This window comes from Lichenostomus cassidix, chromosome 2, assembly GCF_008360975.1.
Source record: "Lichenostomus cassidix isolate B80296 chromosome 2, HeHo_3.0, whole genome shotgun sequence".
Classification (NCBI taxonomy): domain Eukaryota; kingdom Metazoa; phylum Chordata; class Aves; order Passeriformes; family Meliphagidae; genus Lichenostomus; species Lichenostomus cassidix.
The window spans coordinates 34937679-34964202 of NC_139482.1; the positions used below are offsets into that span (position 1 = coordinate 34937679).

Sequence of the window (26524 nt, forward strand, 5' to 3'; positions counted from 1 at the left end):
CCTTCTAGTGGAGAAAGAAAGGGCTTCAAGGTTGAACAGAATTTTAAATAGATAAATAATATGGGAAATTAGTAAGCAGTTTTAAAACAATTTTTCCTCTAGATTTGATTGCTAAAATGTGAAGATATAAATATTAAGAATCACACCAATTATAACAAGCATATTGCAAAGAGGGATAACTAAATTTGTCCTTACTCTATCTCTGAGAAAAAAAAAAGGTGTTCTCAATACAGCAGAAATGTGCAAATATTTCTATGCACTTCATTAATACCTCAAAAGTCACCATTTTCCAATAAATACTTCTTTTCAATGATTAGAGACTCAAGACATTACACCATTTTTGGAAAGAAGGCCTTAAATTCAAGTTTTATTTTAATGGGTCTAAACTGCACACTCCTCCCAAACACTACTGCAGCTACACTTTCACAATGTCAGTCTAGATAGTTCAAGTTACAATAACTACAGTGCCTCTTTATGAAAAGCTTCCAGCATATGGAAATTAGCAAAAAAACCACAATTAGAAAACAGTGACTGATACTTTTAGAAAAGAAACATGTATGACAAATTGAAACTCTTTACCAATGGCAACAACTAAGAAACGAAAAGTGTATAACCTGACGTATTAAAACAGGAACTAAAAAAATAAATAAATTGTGCTCTTCAGAATATTTTACAATTTTCTGGGCTTCTTTTTTAATTCCTCCCTCACATTCAAATGAGCGAACCAGACGTTGTGTGTCCTGCCAGGGAATACAGTAAGATGCTGCTCCACAGTAACAAATACTTCAGCACAAATTTTTGTTGCCAACTCCAGTTGCCAATGAAAAAGGCCTTCATGTAAATAATTTGATTTGCCTGCACGGACCTGACAAAATAGTTACCAGCACTGGGTGTGAGGCGTGTCTGGGACAAATAGATTGGTTAGCAAACCCCTAATCTCGCCTCTTCAGAAACACAACTTGAAGAGTTACAAACTTTTCACAACTCCTGCATGGCCTTTGCAACATTACACTAGTTTTCAACCGCTATTTACCCTCACCAGTTTAGGTACAAAAACCAGAGGGTAGCTTTGCTGTGATTGCCAGAAGCTTTACCTAGTACCAAGAGGTGTTACAGATAAACTGGCCTGCAAAATTATTTCCCTGCAAACATGCCTTGAGTGGACCAAATCACAAGCCACTACGAATAACTCCTTTTTCTGATCAATAGTCACAATATTCCTCAAGCAGCATGCATTTGGACATGCCTGTCTTCCCATTGCACTTATCTGCCAAAATCAGAGATTTTGCAAATCTCTGCAAAACTGTCCAAGTCTTCTCTCCTGTTCTCAAAACTATTTCCACTCTCTGTTAAAAACACCCTCTCTGAGTCTTGCTCTCATGAAAAGCACAGAAACATGGCACTGCACATCAACCATCACTATTTGAAAAGTATTGCACACTAACCTGCTTTAAGAACTCTTCCAGTTGTCCCAATCAGCAAAATCTTAGACTAACAGTGACTCTAAGTTACAAAGGCACTCATAACAAAAGGCATGGCTTAAACACTTTATGCATAACAATTAATGCAGAAAAGTTTCTGGAAGCACAGATAAATCAAACTAAAGTGAATTTGTATTGTAGTATGCATGTATACTTTTTATAAAAGACAAACAAACGAGAAACTCCACATTAGTAATTGGTAAATTAATTGGCTACAGAAAGAAAGTGAACAAAGGTAAGAAAATACCTAACAATTGTTTTTACCTCATTACAAATTATGGCTTCTCGTTCATTTGTTTTCAAGTAAGTCTACAATATTTACCTATGTAAGGTTCTTTACATTGGGAAATATTTCAATGTAATTACTGAATTAAAGAGCATTTACAATTTCCCACAGAACAACATACATAAAAATTCTTTTAATGTATGAAATAGGCACAGGATTCATTTGTATGATCAGAACATCAACTTTACTAAGTCTTGTAGAATGTTCCATATTGCAGCCAAGTAATTCAGGCCTTCCAGTTCTACGCTGCCCCCTCAAGTATGGAGAAAAACATCTGTTACACCAGTAGTTCAAATAACAAGGCAAAGTATAGAGATGAAAGCCAGGTGACTGTACATCCACTACCTACTTTTTCTATTTAACCTCTTTTAGGACTTTGCTGGCCAATACCATAATGACAAAGAATCTTTCTTGATTTTCAAACTGTACTTAAATTTTCATTATTCATTCTTAAATTACTAATACATTTGACATCCTCAATAATCTAGTTTTCCTGGTATCTATACCTGATGCTGTATAAAGAGTCCTAGACTTGTCACTAGGCTAACAAGCCAATTTTCTTCTTTTTTCAGTATACACAGTGACCTGCTGAGTAAGATAAACTAATGTTGTGTCCTACCCTATACCAACATCCAGCAGCTTTCTCCTACTACACAAAAAACACAAAGAAGTTATACAAACCCACATTTGGCAGGACAGGGAATGGAGCCCACATCTCTACTGGAACAGTCATCGATGGAGCCACCCTACTGCTCAAAATATCAGTGAGACACAAACTTAGCCCTCCTGTTTGTACCTAGCGCTTTGGAGCTACAGGATCATACTCCTTGTCAGTCCCAACAACAAAACTTGGCATTTATAGGCAACACTTCACTGCTATCTAATACAGGTGTGGGTTAAGGAGGGCAGACAAAAGATAACTTGGTTCTATGGTTAGTTTTGTTTTTCCCTTCTTCCCAAAATAGTAGCACAGGTGAAATTTTATTTTACTCTGTGGTTACTTACTATAGAAAAAAAGACATTAAATTAAGAGCTGTGCTGGATGGCAAATAATTCAGGATAGAAATCATACAGAGAATCCGGATTGCTAGAGGGTACCAATGCTGTAATGGTACAGTATGAGGAATTTCACTTTCCATTATTACATTTTATGTTGGAAAAAACCACCTTGCCCATAAAGCAGCTTTAGAACATTTCATAGTTTAAATCTATTGTAATCTCACAAAGGACAACATACAGGAAGATCCAGGTGTTTCATGTTGAAGTCCCTTGTCACATATGTCAATACTACTATTTTAAAAAGGAAAAGTGAGCAGTTTTGAACACTGTGAGAGATCTGTGTGATTTTGGGAATCCTCCAAAGAAAGAGCTTGTTTGGCTTTAGCATGAGAAGAGCAAGGGGCACACTGACACCAGTTCCAGAGAGGATCAGATGTTCGTCCTCTTGGCTAAGATCAAGTGCAATGGGATTATAAAAAATGCATATTGGGTTACCTGAAGTATCAACTTTCATGGCAAGAAATACTACCCTAATAGGTCTAGGAGGAAGAAAAATTGTTCTGATTTTGAACAATCACTTCAGTAGTCACATTCGCAACCTTTAAATCATTTTAGACACTGAGCTGGTATTCCCTTGAGAGAATTACATTCTTAACTAATAGCTGAGGTGAAATACTCCATTTTCATGAGCTTTTAAACTGAACATACATCATACGAGTTTTGATTACAAACAGAAATGGCAGCGTTTACAACAGTAATAGGTCTCCAAATCTTAAAAAAAAGAAGCCCAAACCAATACTCATTTATAAAATGCAATGCTGAAATCATTCATTAGCTAAAACTAATTGCTGAAAAGTATGTAGAATTCAAACCAGCCACACTAATCTAATCAGCAAGAGCAGGAAATGCTGAGGATCCCAATTAACTAATAGATATTAAATGTGTCCATTATCATGCAAGATTTTCCTTTCTGTCAAGTCTCAAAAGCTCAGGATGGTACCAAGAAATAATAACAATTTTTAAAACAAACACTCACAGAGCACAGCAAAAGCCATGCTTCTAACAGAAACTCTATACTGTTTGACATATGTGATGCATGTGATTTAAGCCTGATTCATGAAACAAGCAGCTACACTTACTCAAGCTTTCTTGGGGAAAGCATCCCCTTTCCCTCTGGGTTTTTTTTTTCCCCATTAACTGAAGTCTCAGGGAAGTTCACTTTCCAAACAATTATTTAAACAAAGTTCCTATAAATCAGTTTTGTCTATAAAGAGCTGCACAATTCCAGCAGTAAGCCTTTTTGAATCCCAGTTTAAGCAGCTAGGGATACACTCAATTTGCTCTTTCTTCACAAAAGATTACAGCAGCAGACAGAATACAATACATACTTTCTAAATCTAAACTGAGCCTGTGACTCAAGAGGGTGGTGTGGCACGAACAGAGAACAATCTTCTTCCTGAAAAAAGCCCATTTGCTATTTGTACATCGTCTTACAGTCTCACACAGCAACTCATGTTCTGAAAGACTACCTATTTCAGAATATCTCTAAATATTACACTATGGCAGAAGACATCATCTGTTTTAGGAATAATGCTCTAATACAGCCTAAACTCAAGCAATATTTAGATATTACCATAACATCAGTTTCCATAGCCTAGCTTTGGAAAGCCAAATATACAGATTCAACTCACTCAGCTTTATAAAGAATACTAAAAGAATTGTGATTAATGTCAAAGATGACATCACAAAAGTAAGAAAGCAAATGAAGCGGGATGAAACAGAAGGAAAAAATACCCACATTTCATAACAAAAATGTTTCCTAGATGAACGTCAGTCTCACAATGAAGATGTATCTTCGGTTCACTTTTGGGCAAAATTAATTCATGGAATGCTGCTGGGTTTCCAGTTACAGAGTCCAGCCATGCACAGCAGAAGGGAGGATGGAAGGAATCTCAACTATTAAGAATACAAACTGCAAAATAATGAGTTGCTCTTGAGAGGGGGAAATGACTCTGCAGAGGCATTGGAGGGAATTACTCTGGAATTCAAATAACTGTACTGAAACACTTGGATAACAAAATGGAAAAAAAATCCAGTATACACACTGGTCTAATACAATCCATAACTGTCAAAACACTTTATCCCGACCCTTCTCTTTTTTAGGAATATAAACAACTACTTAATTTTCTTTACTTTTCCCCTCCTTCTGTCCACACCCATTTGTTACACATAAGTCAGGGAGCAACTCTGGATCTAGACTTATGTAGAGAAATATTACCTCCAGCCAAGGATGTCTTCAACAAAAAAACCAAGGAAAAGAACAAAATGTACACAGACAAACACATAGAAAAATGCACTAGGCAGTCTATTTTATTTCTACCAGACAATTTACATGCTCATTTAGTCCCAACAAACAGCATTTAAGGGATAAATGTAAATCTAATGTAAAATAGTGTAGTAGGACTAGGATTGCCATGATAAAAAACAGTGGTCATGTGTGATAAGCATCTCCCTATGCTGTAGAAGGTGGTTGGGAAAAAATGGCATATTTGTCCTGCATGGACTCTAACCACACCTTGGGTGTTACTAGGCTAAGAAGTGCACATGGTTTATTAAAGGGAGATGTATCCACAGAAAGGAATAAAAAACAAAGAAGTTAAAAAAAAAATTAAGACAAACTGTAAAAACCTCCAGAGTTTGACTATTCTACCTACAATAAAAATACCTGGCAACCTGAAGTAATTCTCTTCAAAGACAGCAAAAAATTAAGAGCTTTCCTATTTAAGCACATCAGTTGACTTCTTCCTATTTATTTGCAACTATTTGACAAAACTTGAGAAAGAACATAACCCAGTACCAAACCACTCCCACATATGTACTGAAATATCGCAGAGTCTTTGGTAATAGATAATAAAAAAACCCAGAAAGGTAGTAAATCTAACTCTGTTTACAAGCTCTATAACTATGAATGCTAAACCTGACTTTAACACATGGATGAATACAAAGTAACAATACAAACCAGTAATATTTAAAATATAAAAATGGCAATATGACCAGAGCATATAGATGCAGACACTGGAAGGATACAAAGCTAACACTCTCATAACTAAACAGAATATTAAGGTTTTTGGTATAATTCATCCTACAATCTTACATCCTACAATCTTACATCCTACATGGAAATACGAACTCCTGAAAAAAGTCCACCCTTATCAAACAAAGCTTCACATTTGACAGAAAGTTTGTTTATATTAGGGTACTACTCAAGCTCTTCAAGACAACAGGAGGGCTCCTTTGCACTGGGACTTTTCAGCTAACATTTCTTAGCTGTAAATTCTACAGAATGCTTTTAAATGTCAAAAGAGACACACCAAACTAAAGATTTGCTTTTGGTTTACATCTCCCCAGAAGAAAGTGTAAACAATTATCATGGTCTTAAATGGGCCCCTAGGTAGCAACTACATCTTAGCCTTTGCCTTTTAGCATCCCTCTTGTTCTGATGCATTTGGAGGAGAAACAGCTATATACATTCCTGTAGCATAAGCCCTAAATGGTTTGTGTCAGTCTGCTGTAATAACCAAAGCCATTTCTAATCCATGTAAGGAGTTTATGCTGTATTATCTTGCACAGTGTCAAACACACGTATTAGAATTTTAATAGAAATACAGTAACTGCATGCGGTTCAAATCTTGAATTTCACCCAATGGAACAAACTTAGTATCATTTCAGTAAAATTTTTATGTCTGCAGTGCCTGAGTTTGCAGCACGGCAAAAATATAAACCCAGTTTCTCATTCTTACTAACATAATCATTAGGGCTCCCTTTTTAAAATCCACTATTAAATGTACCTGCTGAAACCCCAGACTATGTTCTTTTAATTGTGTAATGTATACGATATGCTATATTCAATTTAAAAAGAATAGAAGCCTATATAGCATCACACTCAACCAGTTTAACTTTCTGTAAATTACTCTGATGCAGCTGTATAAACAAACTTTGAGTTACCCTAGCACTGCAGAACTAACATTTACAAGGAATATAAAATTAGGTCTTTACTACTCACACAAATGTGCAAAGCTACACTCCTGGGTCCCAGTATTAAGTGTATGTATAGGCTTTACTCAGCCTAGTTTATAAAATGTACAGCTCAAGAATTAGTGAAGTTTTAAAGAGATTAGTACAGCAGAAAGATAAACAAAATTAAAATCTATTCAAAGCTAATTATGTTTGATTTTACCTGAAAATTAACATCTTCTTTCTTAAATATTAGTGCTCGAACTTCATCAGGATCTCCATTAAATATAGCTTGAACCAACGGTGGCTGAAATGAAGAAAAAACACATCTTAAAATAAAACCCCATTTTAGCTTTTAGGGATACACACACAGTTTTTTTTTATACATAACTGAAACACAAGGTAATGACAAAAAAAAAAACCATTCCAGGCAATAAAATAAAGAAACCAGTATCAGTATTTAGAATCAAAGAAATTCCATATTTTAAAAACCCCAAGCACACAGACATACTCTAAGTCAATGAAATATATATATGAAAGAAAAAAAAAAAGAAGCCGAGAAGACAAGCTTATAACAGGTGAAAAGAGAAGCCTTATAATAAAATTAGGGTTGTCATTACATGCTGCAAATTCTATACAGGATAAGCAAACAATCCCCTTTTACATTAGCAAGTGACTCAAGTTACTGTAAGTCTTTCACCTGTTTAGACACTAGAGTGGGAAAGCAAAGTACATCAGATAAGTATGGTAACAAATTCACACTCACACACATCTATTACTAAATATAGCAGGATTTCTTAGTAAGTAAGAAAAGCTGCTGAGGTATGCTAGCAAGATTTAAATCAGTCACTTGACAAAATAAAATAATTTGAAGCAATAAAAGCATAGTCCCCAGTGTTGATCATTTCCAGAAAGTGCTAACTTGAATCTAACAGTTATACAAAGATTGTGACTTACATTAATTTTTATTTTAGCTTAGAATTGCTCTTGCTTGATCTAACTATATACTCTATCAGTTCTCAAAATAAACACAGTATATTATTATAACACAATGATCACATCAGCTTCTAAAGTGGTACTGCAGAAATGTACCATTGAAGAGTGAGGAGTGGAGCAGGGAAAACCCATTTACTTCAAAGACATTTCCCCATGCCTTCTAAAACCCCACTGCCATCATACAAGAATCAAGACCTGTTCTTGCTGCACCATAAATAAGGTTACATGAAAAAAGAATGGACCCTTGCAAGTATAAATTCTACCACTAAGTTTCAGCTTTTTCCATCTTTATTATATGCAGATTTTATCACCTTGTCTCGTTTCAACATTGTACATACTCATGCTATTCTTGGAATATAGCTATTGGTATTTGAAACAGCATTATAAGCAGGAAATATGCCAACAAACAACATGCCTTACCAGCACATTTCCAGAGGGCAATGGACGTAAAGATACATTTTCCTGAGGTAAATTGGAAATAAATGTGGGAGAATCATCTTCCTCCTCCTCCAAAACAACAATACAGACTCGACTCATTCGATCCGTTTGAGGAAGCAAAAGCAAACAAAAAAATGCCAGCAATGGTATTTTTGGAAGCAGAGCGCAGGTATCACGATAGGGACCATAGAGGAAATACTTTCACCTGTTTCACACGCCTTCACAGACTTGTGAGTGCTACTGCTGGTGTGTTAGCATGTAGAAAGGGACATTCCAATCCCCCCTCACACTTCATTTTTCAGACTTAAACACTCCAAGATGTTCAAGACGCTGCTGAAAAAAAGTTGTTCTTTATAAGATAAAAAGTCCCTAAGCATCAAAACCACAATAACAAAACCGTGGAACAGCTGATAAAAATATCCCAAGATCCCATTCCATTCGAACAACACTGACTGTCGCACACAGCTGTCCTTTCACAAGCAAATTTGCCTTTGTTAATGTCACAACTTCCACAGCGTCCTGCTAGCCCCACAGTGAAATCATTGTTGCAGAAGACAGGACTCTGTCCTGCAGAGGACGGAACAAGGAACAATTGCCCCGAGAGAGACGGCCGCAGCTATTCCCACTCCTGCAAGGTCAGTTTAAATCGACCCTCACAGGCTTTCTGGTGACTGAAAATAAACGCGCCTCCCGATCATCCTGCCATTCTACAGCTTCCTTTCTCAATGTCAGCAACAGTCCAGCCAGAAAAACGCATCTCGGTTCCAGCAGTTATTCAGGAGCTGCTCAGAAGAAAATAATACTTTCCCATGCAAGAAAATAGCTGCAACGTGCAGCAGGGCTGCAACACATTTACATGCGATGAGTCAGAGCACAGGGACAATGAACTCCTTGAATAATATTGCCGGCTGAATCCAGCCTCCTCCCCACACGACAGCAGCGCAGCCGGTGTTACTCCATCAGGGACACGAGCAATGCGCAGCGTTCATTTCTCCTTCACCACGCAGTAGCTGTGGCTGCTCCATCAGGGAATGCGTAAGGCAGAAATACTGTTGAGGAGGAATGCTTCAGCAAAACAAGCTAGCTACTGCACACAAAAGCTCAAATTACTGCCTTAGACGACTTCTGCAAAAGCAGTTTATCACTCAAGTGTTTCTTTTGATCACCATGTGAATGCAGTTCCCATGATAGTCTTCATTCAGATTGAGGGGGAGGAAAAAAAAAAAAAAGGGAAAAAAAAAAAAATCAGACTCTGTACATCTTCTCTGAGCCAACTTCTTTATCCGAACATCTGTCACTGCGCCAACCTGATTCTCCTCTTCAGTTAGAGCTTCTGCTTATCAGGTTTTTTCCTTGACAAATTAAATTATACAATCAGCAGACAGCCTTGTAAAGCTCAAAAAACAGCTTGGCTGTCCGAGTCGGCAGGAGCAGCGCACTAACCACTGCCACGGCAGCGCTGCCCCTGAGCAGCAGCCCGGCGAGCAGCGACTGCAGCCTGGCAGGGTGAAATGCCTAGTAATGCTCACATGTCACACTTACCAGAGAACCCAGCCACCCCTCCCAGGGTGACTTCCTCTGGCACCAAAAAAAAAAGCGCCTTTTTCTTTTTTTGGGGGCAGTCTTTGTAGTCTGCGCCAGTTCGGTGACTAACGCAGCTGAAAACGTAAAAATTCTATAACTGAAGAAAGAACGACTGTTTAATATTTTCCACTAAAAGCCGCAAAGAAATGTGGTGTACTGGCACTGCTGACTAACTACACTTTAGGCAGTAAACAATTCCAGCACGTTAACTGCTTTCATATGGCACTGGTCAGAGCAGCAAAAGAGTCTTCTCTTGACTCACTGAAGACAATACATGCCCCACATAAATCCTCTGAAAATTAAATTAAAAGTAAAATCTTAAAGCAATAGGCCAACTATTAAAAAGCCAGCTATTAATGACCAAACCCATGGGTTTTTTGCAATTAGTACAGACAAACATAACCTCAGCTTGAAAAACATTACATCAAGTATAATTTAAATGTAATATTATTAAAACATACCATAATAATGAAGTATAATATGAAGCCCTACAACTTGCTGAATAAATACTTCAGCTTGAATCTGCCTAAATGGTGCTGGCTCGTGGGAGTATTATGTAAATGGCTTCTGTCAAAAGTTGCTAGATAAGCTTCAGTGTTACAGGAACAGAGGGAGGGGTTTTGCTCCTGCTGTGCAGCATGAAGGCAATTCTGCTGTCCTTCAGTGGCTGCTAAGAGCAGAATTTCTCAATGGTGAGCAAGTTTATAGCTCTTCAATAAAGTATTGCACTCAGGTTTCACGTAGGAATCCAGACAGAGCAAAGGACAGATTTAAATGGTGTGTAAATGGCTTGGACATAAATAGACATATTGAATTCCCACCTTTAGGGGCCACAAGCAGGAAAAGCTCACATGAACCCTTTTGCAAAAATGTCTACTATAGCTTCATTGCAACATGATAAATTGCTTAAACACCTCCCTTTGCCCCTGACCCTTCATGCAGGTGAAAGTTTTTTTAAGTGCAAAAGAGTACCTTGGCCAAGGGCTCCCTGACCTCAAGAGTCCTGGTCTGGCAGAATATAGGACCAGCTTCTGATTCACCATGAAATTTCAGATTAAAATTTCTCAAGACTCACAAATATCTTTATAAATATATCTGTTCATTACATAGAGTCTAGTTGTTTTGAAATGTCATATTTTTGGTCTTAATTACAAAAAAGCAATGATTTGTACACCACACTGCTTTGTTCTAGCATTTCAACTATTTATTAAAAAGCAACAACACAGGTTCACACGAATACATATGACAACTCGTGTTCTTCTTGGCCACAGCAGAACCAGTTTTAATAAAACCATGGACATCCTCAAAGCTCAGCTACTTCAACACCCTACTATCTGCTATGGAACACAGCAACCACAACATAAAAACCAGCTTGCTTTCTATTTGTGAAAAATGCCCTAAGGAACAGACACTGTAGCTTATTTGCATAACTAAACATACATTTAAAAAAAATTAAAAATCAGATTTTATGTGTAAAACCAAAATACTGACAAAATGCATACTCAAATTTCTTATGATACCCACACTTGCTAGATAATGGTTTCCAAGCTAAGCCCATATGTTCAGTGTAAATGAATACTTTTCAAGACTCAGTACATTTATAGAGTAAGCAAATGCCAAGGGTTCCATATGCTTTCTTTGGAATTACCAACTGGACACATTGGTAGATAAAGCCTAATTGAATTTAAATTATCTGAACATGGTCCATTTTTTACCCTTGCAATTAGTGCTCCAAAGTTGGCTAGAAATTCTATAGTTACCTTAAAAAAGTACACATCTTCACACTCAGTTAACAGTGAAAATTCAGAACATTTTAATCTACTCTGATAATTATTCCAGAGATCTTAGCTATAATTATAATGCAATTAATATAAACTATTTCCAAAAGGAAGTTAATATTCTCTCTTGCCTAACATAGTACATTTTTGAATAGTGACATTACTACAGAGAGTTAAAAGCCAATACGTCACAGTTTGCATTAGAAAGAGAACCAACACAACTGAGTCAATATTATATTGATTTCAATAGCAATCTAAAACATGTAAGTAAGCAAAAACACCCTACTCATGGTAAGACGTGTGCACAATTGCTTTCATAACCAAAGGAAAATTCAGTTCTAGATCTTTAACTTTTACTCACAATGAACTGGCATTTCCTCCTCCTATCCCCTTCAACCTTAAGCTGTCCCTTCCCCTCAATGCAAACACCATCTCTAATCACCTCTTCTTTCAACTTCAAAAAACCATCCAAAATATCTTCTGGTAACATTAGAAGCAAAATGCAGCTTCTAATGTTACCTAACAGGTGTTCTAAAAACCAAAAGCTGTTGACAATTCTACTGTGAGAAACCAAACTAAGGTTTCAGTTTTTCAGCACCTTAGCTAGACTAACAATTTTCAGTGTAGAAGAGTTAATAGTAACAGAAAATGAAAGCAGAGGAAATTGAAGAGGATTAATTTAAGCTTCTGCTCCTCAAACTAATTTAAGATTCATAACAGATCTTTGCAAAGGTATGAAGAACATTGCATCTCAAACAGTTTATATTAATAAAATTTAAAATAACTGAAGACAGCAGGGCATCACCATCCATCTTCTCCAAATGTCATATATTTCCAGTAAGAAAGCTTATTAAATGAGCAATAGTAAAGAAGACTCAAAAATGGCCTAACTTTAAAAAAGAATGCCACATCTACAGGGGTTTGAGTGGTGATCTGATAGCCTCCACAACATCTGTTAGCAAAGTAAGATCTCATACTTAACTCTCAGTCTTAAGGAGTGCAATGACAAAATGCATTTTTGCAAAAATAAAAGCTTTTGTGTTGACATGAGAGCTGTAAGCAAAAAAAAAAAAAGGGGGTGTTGTAATTTTCTAACTACACTTGTCTTTAAGTAAATCAAGTTCCAAGAGTCTTTCATGGGTGCATATAAAGAGAATATATTACAAGAAGGCAAGCTGCAGGTTAAAACACAGATGTCAGTCACCTACACCAGGCAGAAAAAAACCATGAACTCTGAATCAGCTAAAAATAGCAACCTTTTCTTTAGATCTGCCCTCTTCTCTAAAACAAATGAGCTGAAGACTACAGCAGCACTGCTGAGGACACCAAAAATCTCACCGAAGGACATTCAATACCAAAGAATTTACCCAAATACAGACTTCTCTCTTGCAAATTGACATTTACCTAGTTTTTCTGGGCCTGAGGTTAATCCAACTGGTTTCATTTAATATTTTGTATCATTAAATGGATCTAGGAAAGGAAGAAAATAGTTCTGTCAGGTCCCAGTAAAAATTTTAAAAACCCCAGTAAGTAATGTATCAGCTCTGCAAGGCAAATACCTAATCTGTGGATTTCTTCAGAAGACAAAGATTGCTTATAATAGCTACAGCCCTAAGTAAATAGGCATGCTCCAGTATAAGCTGATTTTATCACATACAGACAGAGATGAGTGTTCAGCATCACCACAAATGTAAGTTACAATACTTCTAGAATACTTCTCATGAGTCACTCATCTAAACTCCTCTGCTGTTTCCTCCCCACTCCTGAGGGAATGAGGTGGAGTCAGGAAAGAGAACAGTCTGAAGCAAGAAATTACTACCTTTCTTCCCAGTTTTGTTCTGTTTATTCCAGAGCATCTGCAGAATAGTTTTAACCCCTGGACTCCACATTTCTGCTCCTAAGGACAAGCAAAATATTTCTGCTTGCACCTCAGGATACCACAGGCAATTCCTACTTTTTCTCATGCTATTACACAGCCTCTGTTAATCTAGACAACTATTTCATGTAGTCATATATTATCTTTTAAGACTTTGCAATTAAAAAAATCCAGTACCTGAATAGCCATTTCAGCAAAAACTGAGACTTAAATACAGAGAAGAAAAATAATCCGGCATTCATTCTAACTTTTCTCAATTGGAACAACATAAGAAAAATTAGTAATAAAAATGTCAGTGATTCAGACATAAACTTCATTTGTATATTAACATTTTAAAAATATTTCAGAAATATCATCTGATCAAAGACCAATAAAGGACCTTAAAATGTTAAAAGTCTATTAAGCAATTTTCTATTTAAGACTTCTTGCACTTTTTATGTCTGAACAACACACCTGCAGACAAACTCGTTTGACCATACAGCCACCATAGTACAAGATAAATAAGTACCTTAAAAAAATTATCACTGATGTCCAAAATATGGAGTCTAGCAATCAAACTGTGCACAGTTCAAAAACCAGAAAAGCAAATGCAAGTCCTATTTCTCTTTAAAGACAGTGAAAATGAGGGTCCTGCATCTTCCAACACTGTTTTCTAGCTAGGGTATCACGCAGCACACTTCCCTTTCTGGCCAGATTTAAATTCAGTGGCAGGAGAAGGTATTTTGTGCACTTTCCGTGTACAACCCTGTAATCAAAATCAACAGTTCATTCTTAGATTAACAAGCAGTACATAAAGTACTGTCTTCACAGTCTCAAGGTACTTTCTACAAGGTGTGTGTGCTCAGATTTATCAGCTGCATCCAACAGCAGGCACCTCCCTGTCTTTTGAGAAACAGAAGGCAGCTATTACATCCAACAGCTTTTCTAAATAACAACCATACAAGTCTGACAGGGATATTGTCAGTCTTGCAAAATTGACTAGAAGTCAAAACAACTCCTGTTTCAGGGAAGAGAGACCACAAAAAGATGCACCTTTCCACATACATTGTTATGAACAGTTAAGGTAAGTTTGCATCCATGAAGACAAGCAAAGATGTTGACAAACTAATTTAGGTACTGTGGTGTGGATTTTGCACAGAAGACAGGTTGTTTTTTAAGCAGTTTTTCTTTTTGGAAGAATATAAGTGAGAGAAGATGACTTCTGTTGGAAAATGAAGATATTATATTAAAATATCAATTCAGTCAAAGAGAGAACCAGGCAAAACACTTCAGCATTTGTTAAACCCACACAAACACAAAATTATTAGCTGTACACTTAAGGCTTTTTGCAAGCATGACAGCTTTTAAAAATGTTTATATAATACAAAATGAAAGGCCCACAGGTTTGTTAAAAGTATTTCCACCTGCTGGCAGAGCAAAGGGAGAAAAGACACTGATAGAAGCAATTCTTCTGGCCTCCTTAGCTCCCTCCAGCTCAGATCATGTCCACAGCCAATTTTGTTTTCTGGCACTGAAAATGGCATCAATTACAATAATAACTACAGTGTCCTTCCAGGAATAATTACTGAGGGCAGCAATTTCAGCTGTGCACACCAGCTCTAAAAGCAGAGTTGACGAAAACAAAACAAAAATCAAGGCTCAGTCTCAGCAGTCCCTGTTTGCTCTTTCACATGTCAACCATCTTCTCCCAGCACACCCAGCCAGTTGCTGGGAGGTGAGGCTGGACAGGAACGCCAACAAGAGCAGAGCAAAAACAATGACACACACACACTGGAAGACCAGCCCACTGTCACAGCTGGCACTGACAGCCTGAGCTTCAGGAAATGATGCTATTACATTTTCCCAAGGAGAAGAAACAGGTAGCTTGGCTAGAGCAAATGAACAACTGCAGAATTCTGAATCATAGTTTTATAGTTTGGGGTTTTTTTTGCTTTGAAAGTGTTTATACCAATAGTGTACACACTCCTATAAATTAACTAAAACGTGATCCTACTAAATTATATTAGGGCAGCTGGTGAAACAACCAAGAGAATTCCCTTTGGGCCTGTGGGTGCACACGTACACCGAGAAGAATTAATACATCTTCTTTGATCTACTTTTCTACTGATCTATAGTCACGCTCTGAAGATGAACAGAGGAAGTGCTGATTTTACATATTTCCTCTTTGAAAATTTCTTCCTGCAATACTGTTCCCGCAGAGAGAAAAAAAAAATCAAACTCATTATTCATTACAAAAAAACCTAGCCCACATCACAGAAGGTCAACATAACATTGCTTTATTTTTCACCACACAATAGGCTTGCTCTTCCCTCTTCAGTAGGAATTAAGGGGTTTGTGAATAGTGCATGGTCTAGGATTCAAGGACAGACACTATAATACACAAAAGCACCACAAGCCTCTCAGAGACTGCATCCTTGAATACCAGAAACTCCTTGGTGTTTTCTAATGCATTGCATAGCAGGCTTCTCCTGTCTCCGATGCACTGAAACTAATTCTCTATGTTCGTATCCCAAGAAAAGTAGCAATTCTCACCTGGCAGCTGCTTACCCAAAAAATCCCTGAGTGTGATCTTTCATGGTTACACAGAAAAAGAACAAATCCCAGCATCCCTGGATTGGTATACTTTTCTGGTTTGTTTTTTAACAAACTACTGCTTCTCCAGTAGATGATTAAGAACACATTACATTTGGTCCATAGGGCCAGGCAGTTTCCCCACAGCAGCTCATTTAAATGGATGGGCTACAAATCAGTAACCTTTATCCTCACTGCGCTCTTTTTCTAACCTTGGTTCTTTATCTGGAAGGCTGGAAACCCACTTAAAGGAAAGAAACATAATGCAACCCACCCAGATTCAGCACTGGACAGTGCTGGTGTTGAGACTGAAAATGAAGATGCTCTTGCTGGAGCCAAGAAACCTGACATAAAGTTTATCATTTCCTCATTAAAACTCTCCTCGGCTGCCATGCTGCTAAGCTTCTAAAGAAGAAAATGGTAGTCAGGTAGATTTCTAGAAATGAGAGTTGCTCTGCTGCCTAAAGTGAATGACCACTGAATCAATCCCAATCTCCACTCTGATGACATACAAAAGCTGTCATTGCAGCGTGTTTGATGAGCTTGGGATGGCAGACAAATCAGTTAGCTCTTTCCAGGTCAGATCAAGGTTATCCTCTCAATACCATTCTTTAACACAGATGTGCCCATTCTTTTCCTTTTCACCTTCTCTTTCCCCTGTAAAATTCATTAGCTAACTAATTCTTTTCAGCACCATTTCAGTTAACACTAGAGTATGCATCGCTTTTGATGCTCCAAGTTATGTAAAAGAACAAGGATTTGGCTAAGAGCATATGAAATTACAGAGGACATGTGAGTTCATAAAAAACACCTTCATTTTAGCAGATAAGAATAATAGCAGGCAGCCACATAAAAATGTAACATAAATTCTAGCGTTCTACAAGACATTCTACACAATTGAAAATTCTCATTACTGAATTTTTATCCTATACCACTTAACATGTTTTAGGCAGAAAAGTCAAGTCAGTTATACCAGTGAGAAGAGGACTTTCAAAGTTTTATGTCACCAACCACATCAATTCTCGTGGGTGTTGCCATCGTTACAAAATGTTTGTTTTTATACATTTGTCTGAAGTTCCTATGGAATTCCCATATGACCAAAACCAGCAGTGGTTGGGAGTGCACCACCAACATTTAGGAACTTGAGTCAGAAACACATACCACTTCTGCTCAGACTATTATCTGGGAAACACTAAAAAAATGATTCATACAATTTTGAGCCATGGAAGGGAGGAAACAAACATCATATTCGACTATTTAAATCCTTCACTGATGACTCACATCAGTTTAGAACATTTCCAGAACCAGTTGCTTTCCTCAAGTAACAAATAGTAGTTGCCTATTCAAAAAAATAAACAAGACAGACAGACCTGCTCTCAATACAACCATTCAACTATCAAAGAATTAATAAAAAGGGAAGAGTTGTGATTTTTTTTTGTTCCCCATCCCAAAGCACAAAACCCAAGGAACTCAGTGGATCTATCTCTGTTAGCCAAGGTCAGAAAGCTCACAAATTCACAACTGATAATTATGCTTATTTAAGTTTGATTTTAGCTGTATTTGCAAAAATCAGCTTGGAAATGCTGCTACAGCGAGCAGTCCATTACCAGTCTCATTTCAGCAGTATTAGCAGGTTTTTATCTTAGGCCACATTTTGCTTGGACACACAGTTGTGTTATTTCAGCAGCAAATACTAACAAAATGTTAATCCAGTCACAGGAGCAAGAAGATATAACCAATTAAGAGTGAGAAGTAATGAACACCCTGTGAAAAACTAAGAACTAGAGCAGGGCAGTGCATCCAAAGAAGTGTTATACAGCATTCACTGGCTTCCAGTGGTTAAATGACCATAAGGGGAAATAACACAGGTTGGACTGAGGAACAAAGATAAAACCTAAGTAGGAGCAACTATACAGCAGAGGCTGCTTTACCTCTACTAGAAGGGCATTGGGAAGAGAACACTTCCAAATGTGACCATCTTAGGGAAGGAAAGTTTATTCAGCTTCAAATGTATGTCTGCTATTCAACTCAGTCTGATAAGTAAAAGAAATAAAAAGCATTATCTAGAGGAAACTATTTAGAATGACAGAGCTATAGCAGCACATTTTCTAGGAGGACCACACAATTTCTGCTTCAAAACAAAGCTCTGATTTTGTCAAGAAGAAAAGGATGACAAAATCTGCTCCTTCAAAACACCTATTCTATATTTTTGTCATTACTGAAACTTTCCCAGTAAAAATTTCAGTAATACTGATGGGAGGAAGAGGCTGAAATATTTCATAGCTCCAAAAGAAAACAGAAAAACTGTGGCCTTTAAAAGTTTCTGTTCAGATTTTCCTACTCATTAGTCATGTGATGGTACAATCGGCCTACAACCCAATCTCCCCCTCCCTGTTCCACCCAGGGATGAGTGTTGTTGCAGGGAAAGAGGAGGGGAAAAGCGGGGCACACTTTGGTGGTGAGGGCTTTTTTCCCAGGATGGAGTTTGGGTGGGGAAAGGTCCTGAATACATTAATTTTCTTTAGAAGATTTACAAGTTTTCTTTTAAAGAATTTTGAAATCAGTTCTCTCTTGCAGAAGAGTTATAAGAATTGAAAAAAAACTTTTAAATAAATATTTAACTATTGTAATACTAAAAATACATATAACATTCCTACTAGTGTAATACTTCTAATTCAGTTTTGGATAGATATGAATAGACTGTGACCACAGAAGCCACAGTTCAGCTGGCTTGCTCACATGTGAAATTTTTGTTTCCATACATACCAGGAACTCAAAATACTATATATAAGTGAGCAAAATAAATCCCAGTTGCTATGGATACCCCTTCATTTTTCCTCTGTTTAATATGTAAACAATCAGTGTCACTGTACAAAAATTATTGTGATTCTCTTTAAAACTGTGTGTCAATAGCTGCCTCATGCATCAGGATTTGCTGCTTGGGGAAAGCTAAACTTCCTAGAAGTTTTTAGGAACCTCTTACACCTCCCTTACATCCAAGAAAAAGCTCCTTTCTGGAAATGGGAAACACCCTAGAAAACACAGCTGGATAAAATCCTCATATTCACACACACACACACATACAGGCACCACTATGGGACGAGAGAGGCCATATAAAACTTCTGCAGCTGCCAAAATAGATGTGGCTTTTCCCAAACTGAGCAAGGAGAAACACAGCTGCAGACAAGAATCTTCCCTGCCGGCTTCAAACCTTCCAAGGAGTCCTCCCCACAGTGCCCACCAGGGAAGCAGCTCTCAGGAGGGCTCACACATTTTACTACAGGGTAAGAGCATGTACACAACCTTCAGTGCTTAGTTGCTCTTTCTATCAATTTTTCAATTCTGTATTTAGAAGATTAAAAAGCGCTTTGCTTAAAAAGTCTATTACCAAATGAAATTTCATACAACAGAGTTTTACTTTAGAATGTTAATTAAATATTCACCAGCCTAGAAATCTGTTTGTTGTTTGTAGGTTTGTTTTTCTTTTTTTAAGTGACATTTGAAAAAGTGTATGAGTCTGATTTTAACTGCTGGTCACCAGACAGACTCTTCACTCCTCCCTTCCCTTCCTTGCACATTCACATCCCTTTCCTGAGCCAGCACAGGCAGCTTGTGCTACCCAGCTGCCCCCATTTACTTTTTGTTTGCTGGTGAATTGTGTGAGCCAACTCACCATGGGCCTCCAGCTATCCCAGAGCACTGGGAGTGTTCAAACTGCTCAGTGCAACAGTAATGAGATGGCTTTGCAAACCCACACTCATCAACCGAGCTCCCTTCATCAACCAGGTATCAGAACAACTCCATTCTGTGTATTTTCCTTAAAATATCTTCTGACAGCTTTCATGATGCCTAAACTTTTCCAAACCTTGACACTATTACAACCAAGTATATCACTCCTTAAATTCTTTCCAATTACACAAAACCATAGTTATGCAAAGAATTCAAGTTTGTCCTCCCATGATTCAATACATAAATTGCTCCTAGTAAATTTCCTTTAAAAAGAAAATGTTTTGCAACATAGAAATTTCACAGGTTGTGTTAATCAAACTGTCCCTACAGTACTAACAGTATTTATAAGGCATATGGCTTTATAAAGAAAATACTACTAAATACTACTAAAGAATTTTAGGGGCCAGACTTCAAAAAAAGCAGACAAAATCAATTATGTATCCAGAATCCACACACAAGCAATTTATGTATTAAATACAAGCACAACAAGGTAGTTACAACTTTTACAGAACTATCCATACATGATTTAAAACTTGTGAGTTTGGGTATTTTTGCTTTTTTTTTTTTTTAATCAGGATTATTTTGGGCTTAATTTCTTCCAAAATCTTCCTAACACTGACTTCAATCAGTGATTTATTCAATTAAGACGACACCTAGAGGAGAACTTGCAAAGTAAATTTTGACATTCCTAAGAGCCAACAAGTTGCATTATAAAGGAATATTATCATACAGAATTAGAAAGATGATATCAAAACACAATACAGAATACACAATACACATGAGCTGCACATTACTTACTCAAAATATTTTAAAAATTAACTTCTATACACCCTTGCCTCTAAAACTCCTCTAGGATTATGGTGTTTTAGAAACTACAAATAACCAAACCCTGTGGGTATAAAAAGGGAAAGTTTTTGGCCAAGTTTTCTGGCAAAAATGATGCCACAGGACATTTTGTATGCAATTGTTTTCTAACACTTCTTGGCAAGGCAGCTTTTATTTTATAAAAGCATTATGAAAAACAAAAACCAGGTTTCTATAAAATATAGGTATGTTAGGAACACTTCAACATTTAGTAACAAAAAGTCAGTAATACAGTTAGGAATAGTCCTATTTGTTTATATCTTAAATACCAAGCTGTGGAGTGTCTTCCCCAGAAAACACCTCATGCAACCAGCATGCTCAAAATATAGGGCAATGAAAAGAGAACACCACTGAACTCATGAACTGGTTTGCAAACTAAACCAGAATCTAGAAATACATCAATAAACTTATACATCTTGTTAAAAAAACACCACACAACTATGAAAATGTAACCTTTAAGTAATGCAGATCTAAATTTTTGGAGTTTTGACTCAGCTATTGTAACTGTCTCCCGTGGAAATTGTTTCAGACCATAGAAAATAAACGCAAGCAACTATTTTTTCAGAAGGAAGAGTAGATCTCCCAGGTTTCTGCTTGGATGTACACTGACACCTCATGGCCATTTGAAAAATATTTAAGGTCTACTCTTCTCTTAGTTCTGTTTTTCTCTCTTTTTTAAAAACCCCAATTTTTTTTTTAATGAAATGTTGTCCTCTTCAGAAATGTAGAGGATGTTATTTGGGCTACTGCTCATTTTCTCTTAATAAGAAACTCCTTAGCATTCATTTTTGATGAGCAGTGAGGGACCCTGCCCCCCCACAAACACTGAATCAAGGAAGACAGGACAAGATACCTCTTCTCTCCAGCTTCAGACCTCCAAACTGCAGAGAAGCAACCACAACCACTGTAACTCTTCACAGAACAGAGAGAGCAGGAAGATAAATAGGACTACTGCCATATGAAAAATGTGACTGGAAATGATCCTCCCCAAATGACAGAAACAGCCTCTGGATAAATTTCTGGTGCTATGCAAAAAATCCTTTTACTCTTTGAAGTACACGAAAACCTTCATAGTTACACACATGATTACCTAAGAATATTAACAAAATTCACTACTTCCAGTTCAATTTACAGCAAAGTAGCAACAAACTTTATCTAGCAATGTTGCACCACAGAAAACAAATGCAAAATATGGAGTTCCATCCCAGTTTCTCATTCTGGAGTAGAAGTTTGTTACTCTTTCCAAAAGACTAACATGTATGAAAAAATCCCAAACCTCTGTAATTTCCTCCTTCTTGACTGAGGCAGGAAAACAAAAAACACAGCACCACACACCTAGGAAAAACTCTGTGGTATATCTATATAAATAGTTAAGTCGTCACACACTACATATCTCAAGACTGACAAACTGACAAACTATTCCTTGCTAACTGAAATTATAATCTTCAACTGTGGAAAATAAAGAGCAATATACATGTAATAGGCCTGTAATGTTATTTGCCAGGGGTATTACCAACTCTTCTGAAATACCATAGAGCTAACTGAATTAACATTATCCAAGAAACATTAATATCCATGGAAAAAAAGACTAGTTCTTTTGAAATATTTATCTTTACCTAAATATGCAAGACAAAGCCATTTAGAGCATATTGTTAGTTCTTAAAAATAAAAAGCAGCTAGATTATATAATTTCTTTAGAGATGCTGCTTAAAATTTCTTGACCTTCTAAGAAAAAACACTTGAATTCTGTTCTCTAAAGTATTTATAACATTAATAAACACAGTATTAGTATTTTGGAAAAATCTGCTAAACTTTTCATTTTATAAAAATAAAATTATTAAAAGCAAATGTAAAAATAAGCATTTACTCTGTCTCTTTACCAAGCCTAAGGGAAGAGGAAAAGATTCACAAGCATTTACTCTTTACTTAATAAATGCTTTGTTTCACATATTTTGAAGTGAAATTCCTGTAGCATTAAAACCTAATCAAGAAGGACAAAAAGACTCACTTTCCATACCAGAGAAACATCCAATCAACTTCTTGTCCCACAAAACTCCTGGCTTTAACAGAGATGGAACAAGCAAACTGCCAGTCATCATATTTTTACAACACATTCCCTCCCACCCCTGCCAAAAAGCAGCAGCTGATAAATTCCATTCATCATGGAAGGGAGCTTATTTTTCAGTCATTACTATCACCATCTGATCAACAGCAAGGGAACTATCCTAACTAGTCCCATTTATAAAATATTAAAATTAGGTCATCTTGAAGTGCACAGTGGAGAAAGAATCCGAGGTAGCACGCTTAAAACTTATTCTGCTCCACATTATTTGTATTAAAAAGCTACCACAACATCTGCACAAATACTACACCACACATACTAACTGCCATAGGCATCCAGCTTTTAAACTCAGCCAAAATTCAGACTCAGGTTTTCTGTATCAGGTGCCAGAATCAGTTAAAAAAATATAGGGAAAAGAAAAAAATTTAAAAAACCAAAACACAACAACACACAAACCAACAGTGAACTACCCCCCATGCAGTATTACTAGGATTAGGAGAAAAATAAATTTTATTTTAATTTAATGCTTAATCCACACCTATAGTAATTTAAGTTATAGCACCCTAAGTTATAGCAGCACAGTATTTTGTAGCTGGTACATGAAATTTTGAAAGGTGAAGGAAAGAAACATACATCATTCTGGTACCCATTACACACAAATAATGGATATATCTTACCTGTACATGACCAATGTGTTTGGATAGCTTGCAGCTGTCTGATGACCCAGTTTTCTGAACAATTTACCCCAAAAGAACAATGTCCAGCCATAAACAATTCCCATAACATGTAAAAAGTTGATTAGCATGCTCCACCCAAAAAACCAATCACCCAACTTTCAGCAAGTGCATTTTGGAAATACTGTAGCTAGCACTGTATTTCCAATATTTCTAAATAAGGACATGCATCACTTTTGAATTGGCACAAAAGTAAAACAAGGTTTATCAGCTAGTGTGGTTTTCAGTTTCTTAACTAAACCACTATAATCCATCATCCTCACAGCCACTTCAACCCCAAGAAAGATGTGAGGAGAGGGCAAAACCAACACTTCTCTCCAGGACATTTGTCAGGACACTTTCCTCTAATAGAATGATTTGCATTAAAGTTGCTCTAGTTTGATTCCATGATAGGCCAGTCAAGAAAAACAACCACCAGACACATACAACTGTAAAAGATCAGATGAGTGGACAGATCTGGAACCTGATCTGATCTTCACACAGCCCCCAAATTGTGGGAGACATTTACACCATAAAGCTGCTTGGCCTTCAGATTTCTAGCATGTGATGTTAAGGAACTAAGAGAAGATGCAGCTCCTCAAAACTGTAAAAATACAACTGGTACCAGCAGTACAAAATGGAACCGACTTTATTATTATTAGTAGTAGTAGCAGTACTACCAAAGGACATTTAACAGGATGATTACAGAGGTAACAAAATCCACTTGATCTTGAGTTCAAGATCCTGGGGCAGCCAGAAAGGTGCACAGCAAGCTCACTACCTTGGACATGAGGAGGGCAGACTTTGGTCTCTTCAAGGACCCCCTTGGTAGAGTGCCATGGGATAGAGCTCTAGAGGGAAGAGGGGCCCAAGAGAGCTGCAAACCTCAGCATGCTCCTTGCTAAGGGATGCCTGCTTTTAATCTAATTACAGTCCTGTATCAGTAAACTGAAGCATCTCTGATTCAGTTTGGTGGTTTTGCAGTTTCTACTTTTGTTGTGTGTTTTTCTGTGTTGGTTGGCTTTTTAAAGGTTTGTACCAGTTGCAGGGTTTTCTAAGTATCAACAAAATTGTTCAGATTCAAGAAGAAAAAAACACCAAATTACTCAAGCTAGCTGGAAGTTAGGAACTTCACCTATATTCAAGTGTGTATCAGCTATAGCAGTTGCACAGCTTCTCAGTGAAAATGAAGATTTATGAGGGTAGAGCAGGAGAGACAGATAAGAACAAGAAAACAATACAATGATAACACCCAGCACCTATACAAATAGTGATAGTTTCTTAATCATTAGTCTACTTCACCTAACTTTATATCCAAAGTTTACAACTTTCTGGGGCAAGCAGATGCAAAAAGATACACCTCCTTCCTCGCTGGTAGCAGAGAAAGGTATAACAAAAAATTCCTTATAGAGGAGGTTTTTGAAAACGTCAGTCACAGCCCACAATAAATAGCTATACAAACTGAACAGTCTGGGGACATTGCTCTAACCAACTCTGAAAGAGTTCTGTGCACCATTTCTCTCCTGATGCTGAGCATGAGTTTGGCCATCTATTCAGATGAAATTCTGAATATAATTTACCTTGAAACCCTGGAAAGACATAATCATCCTAACTAAAACCCTCTTGCAAAAGAAGGTTTTAATCAACCAGGACCAGTTTTAACAATTTTGCTGCAAATGCTGCAAGTACAGTCAGGAATACCCACAAGTAAGACCAAAGAAACTGTTAAGCTCTGTGACTGAAGGGTCTTGCTGAACATCACTCACAAGGGAGATGGCTTCCACTGCACCGCAACTGGAGAGCTCCCAACAGCCAAACTCAGACCCTGTATGGACAGGGCCAGAAGTATCCCATTTGCTGGGGACATGGACTGCCAGGCTGTCCAAGGTCCCAAGAGGGTGAGAGGAGCTCTGGGTGGGCTGTGAAAAACAAATCACTACTACTTGCTTCAATTTGATAAACAGACTTGCCCATACAGAGCTCCAAGAGAAATCACAGCTTTTGGGTTTGATTTTGAAAGTCACATGTTTAAGCAACAGCAATGCATGAAGAAAGAAGGATTACAGTACAAGCACGAAAGGTCTTAAAGAACCAAGCAAGGTTCATGTCCCACACCATTAAAGCAAAAACTTCCAGCAACTGAAATCACCATTTCGTGGCAACCTTCCTCATCCAGTACAAGGAAGTTGTTGACTTGAGAGAGAAGTACTGAAACTACTTCTAAAACCTGGCAAGAATTCCTTTATTTAGATATCTATCAGACTACAATGAACTTTTAGAATGCAAAGTTCTACCAAAATTGTCCTAGTATCATTGTTACTGCTCCCAGAACTTTTCAAACAGATGCTTTCAAACCAGGTGCTTTCAAACAGAAATGATGTGAACAATGCACCTTTACATTATCAGCAAGAAGTATTACTGCTGTTTGTTTCTATGTCCACAGTCTACACGGAGGTATGTGGAACAGGGTAAGAACATGCTAAGTGACAACAGCCTTCAATTTTCTAACTTTCAACATAGAAGAAAAACAAGCAGCTGCCACTTCTTTCAAAGTAGGGGTCTTCTTCAATAGAGAACCAGTATAGCAAAAAAACCCAAATTAATTGGAACTTGTCAACATGCAGCCTATTGGTCAAAACTGGTCTTCTCAGCTTTTATTCAGCCATAATAATCTGAAATTACATACATTAGATTCTCAGGTAAATTTACTTCTAAAATCAAGCACTAAAACCTGCAACACTTTTCCAAAAATCAAGAACAGTCTACATATAGCCAGTTCCTCCTCAATAGACATGAAAAAGATGGAATTTACATCTTCTCTAAGATCTTACGATTTTTTTCACTATGCCAGGTTTACACATCCTTTCCTCTTTAAGTGTTTCAGCTTACCAAGAGGAATCAACAAAAAAGAGCATAACAGCTTAGAGGTGTTTTGCCCTCTGTCACGAGAAAAGCAACTCCTTTGGGACCAATGGCAAAAAAATTTACAGAAAACCTGTGGAAGTTGGGAAGAACAGTGGCTTTATACCATTAAAGCAGTTATGCAAGCAAACTCTAATTCAGACTTTTGTCAACAGGGACTACTTTGTTCAGAGAATCCATATGGGCAACACTAGCAACAGAAGCATAGGAT

General features: G+C 37.2%; 1 protein-coding gene across 4 annotated transcripts in view; it reads right to left on the minus strand.

Annotated features, from left to right (window-relative positions):
• ANKRD28 (ankyrin repeat domain 28) overlaps positions 1 to 26524 on the minus strand; it is a 121608-nt gene that overhangs the window by 69226 nt on the left and 25858 nt on the right. For 2 of the 4 annotated variants that reach the window (XM_085051035.1, XM_085051036.1), the window contains one exon: positions 7004 to 7087. In XM_085051035.1, coding sequence (XP_084907161.1) covers positions 7004 to 7087 — 84 coding nt within the window. Of the gene's footprint in view, positions 1 to 7003; positions 7088 to 8196; positions 8350 to 11937; positions 12082 to 26524 lie in introns of those variants that run through there. The other 2 variants (XM_085051034.1, XM_085051033.1) reach the window with 2 other exon arrangements.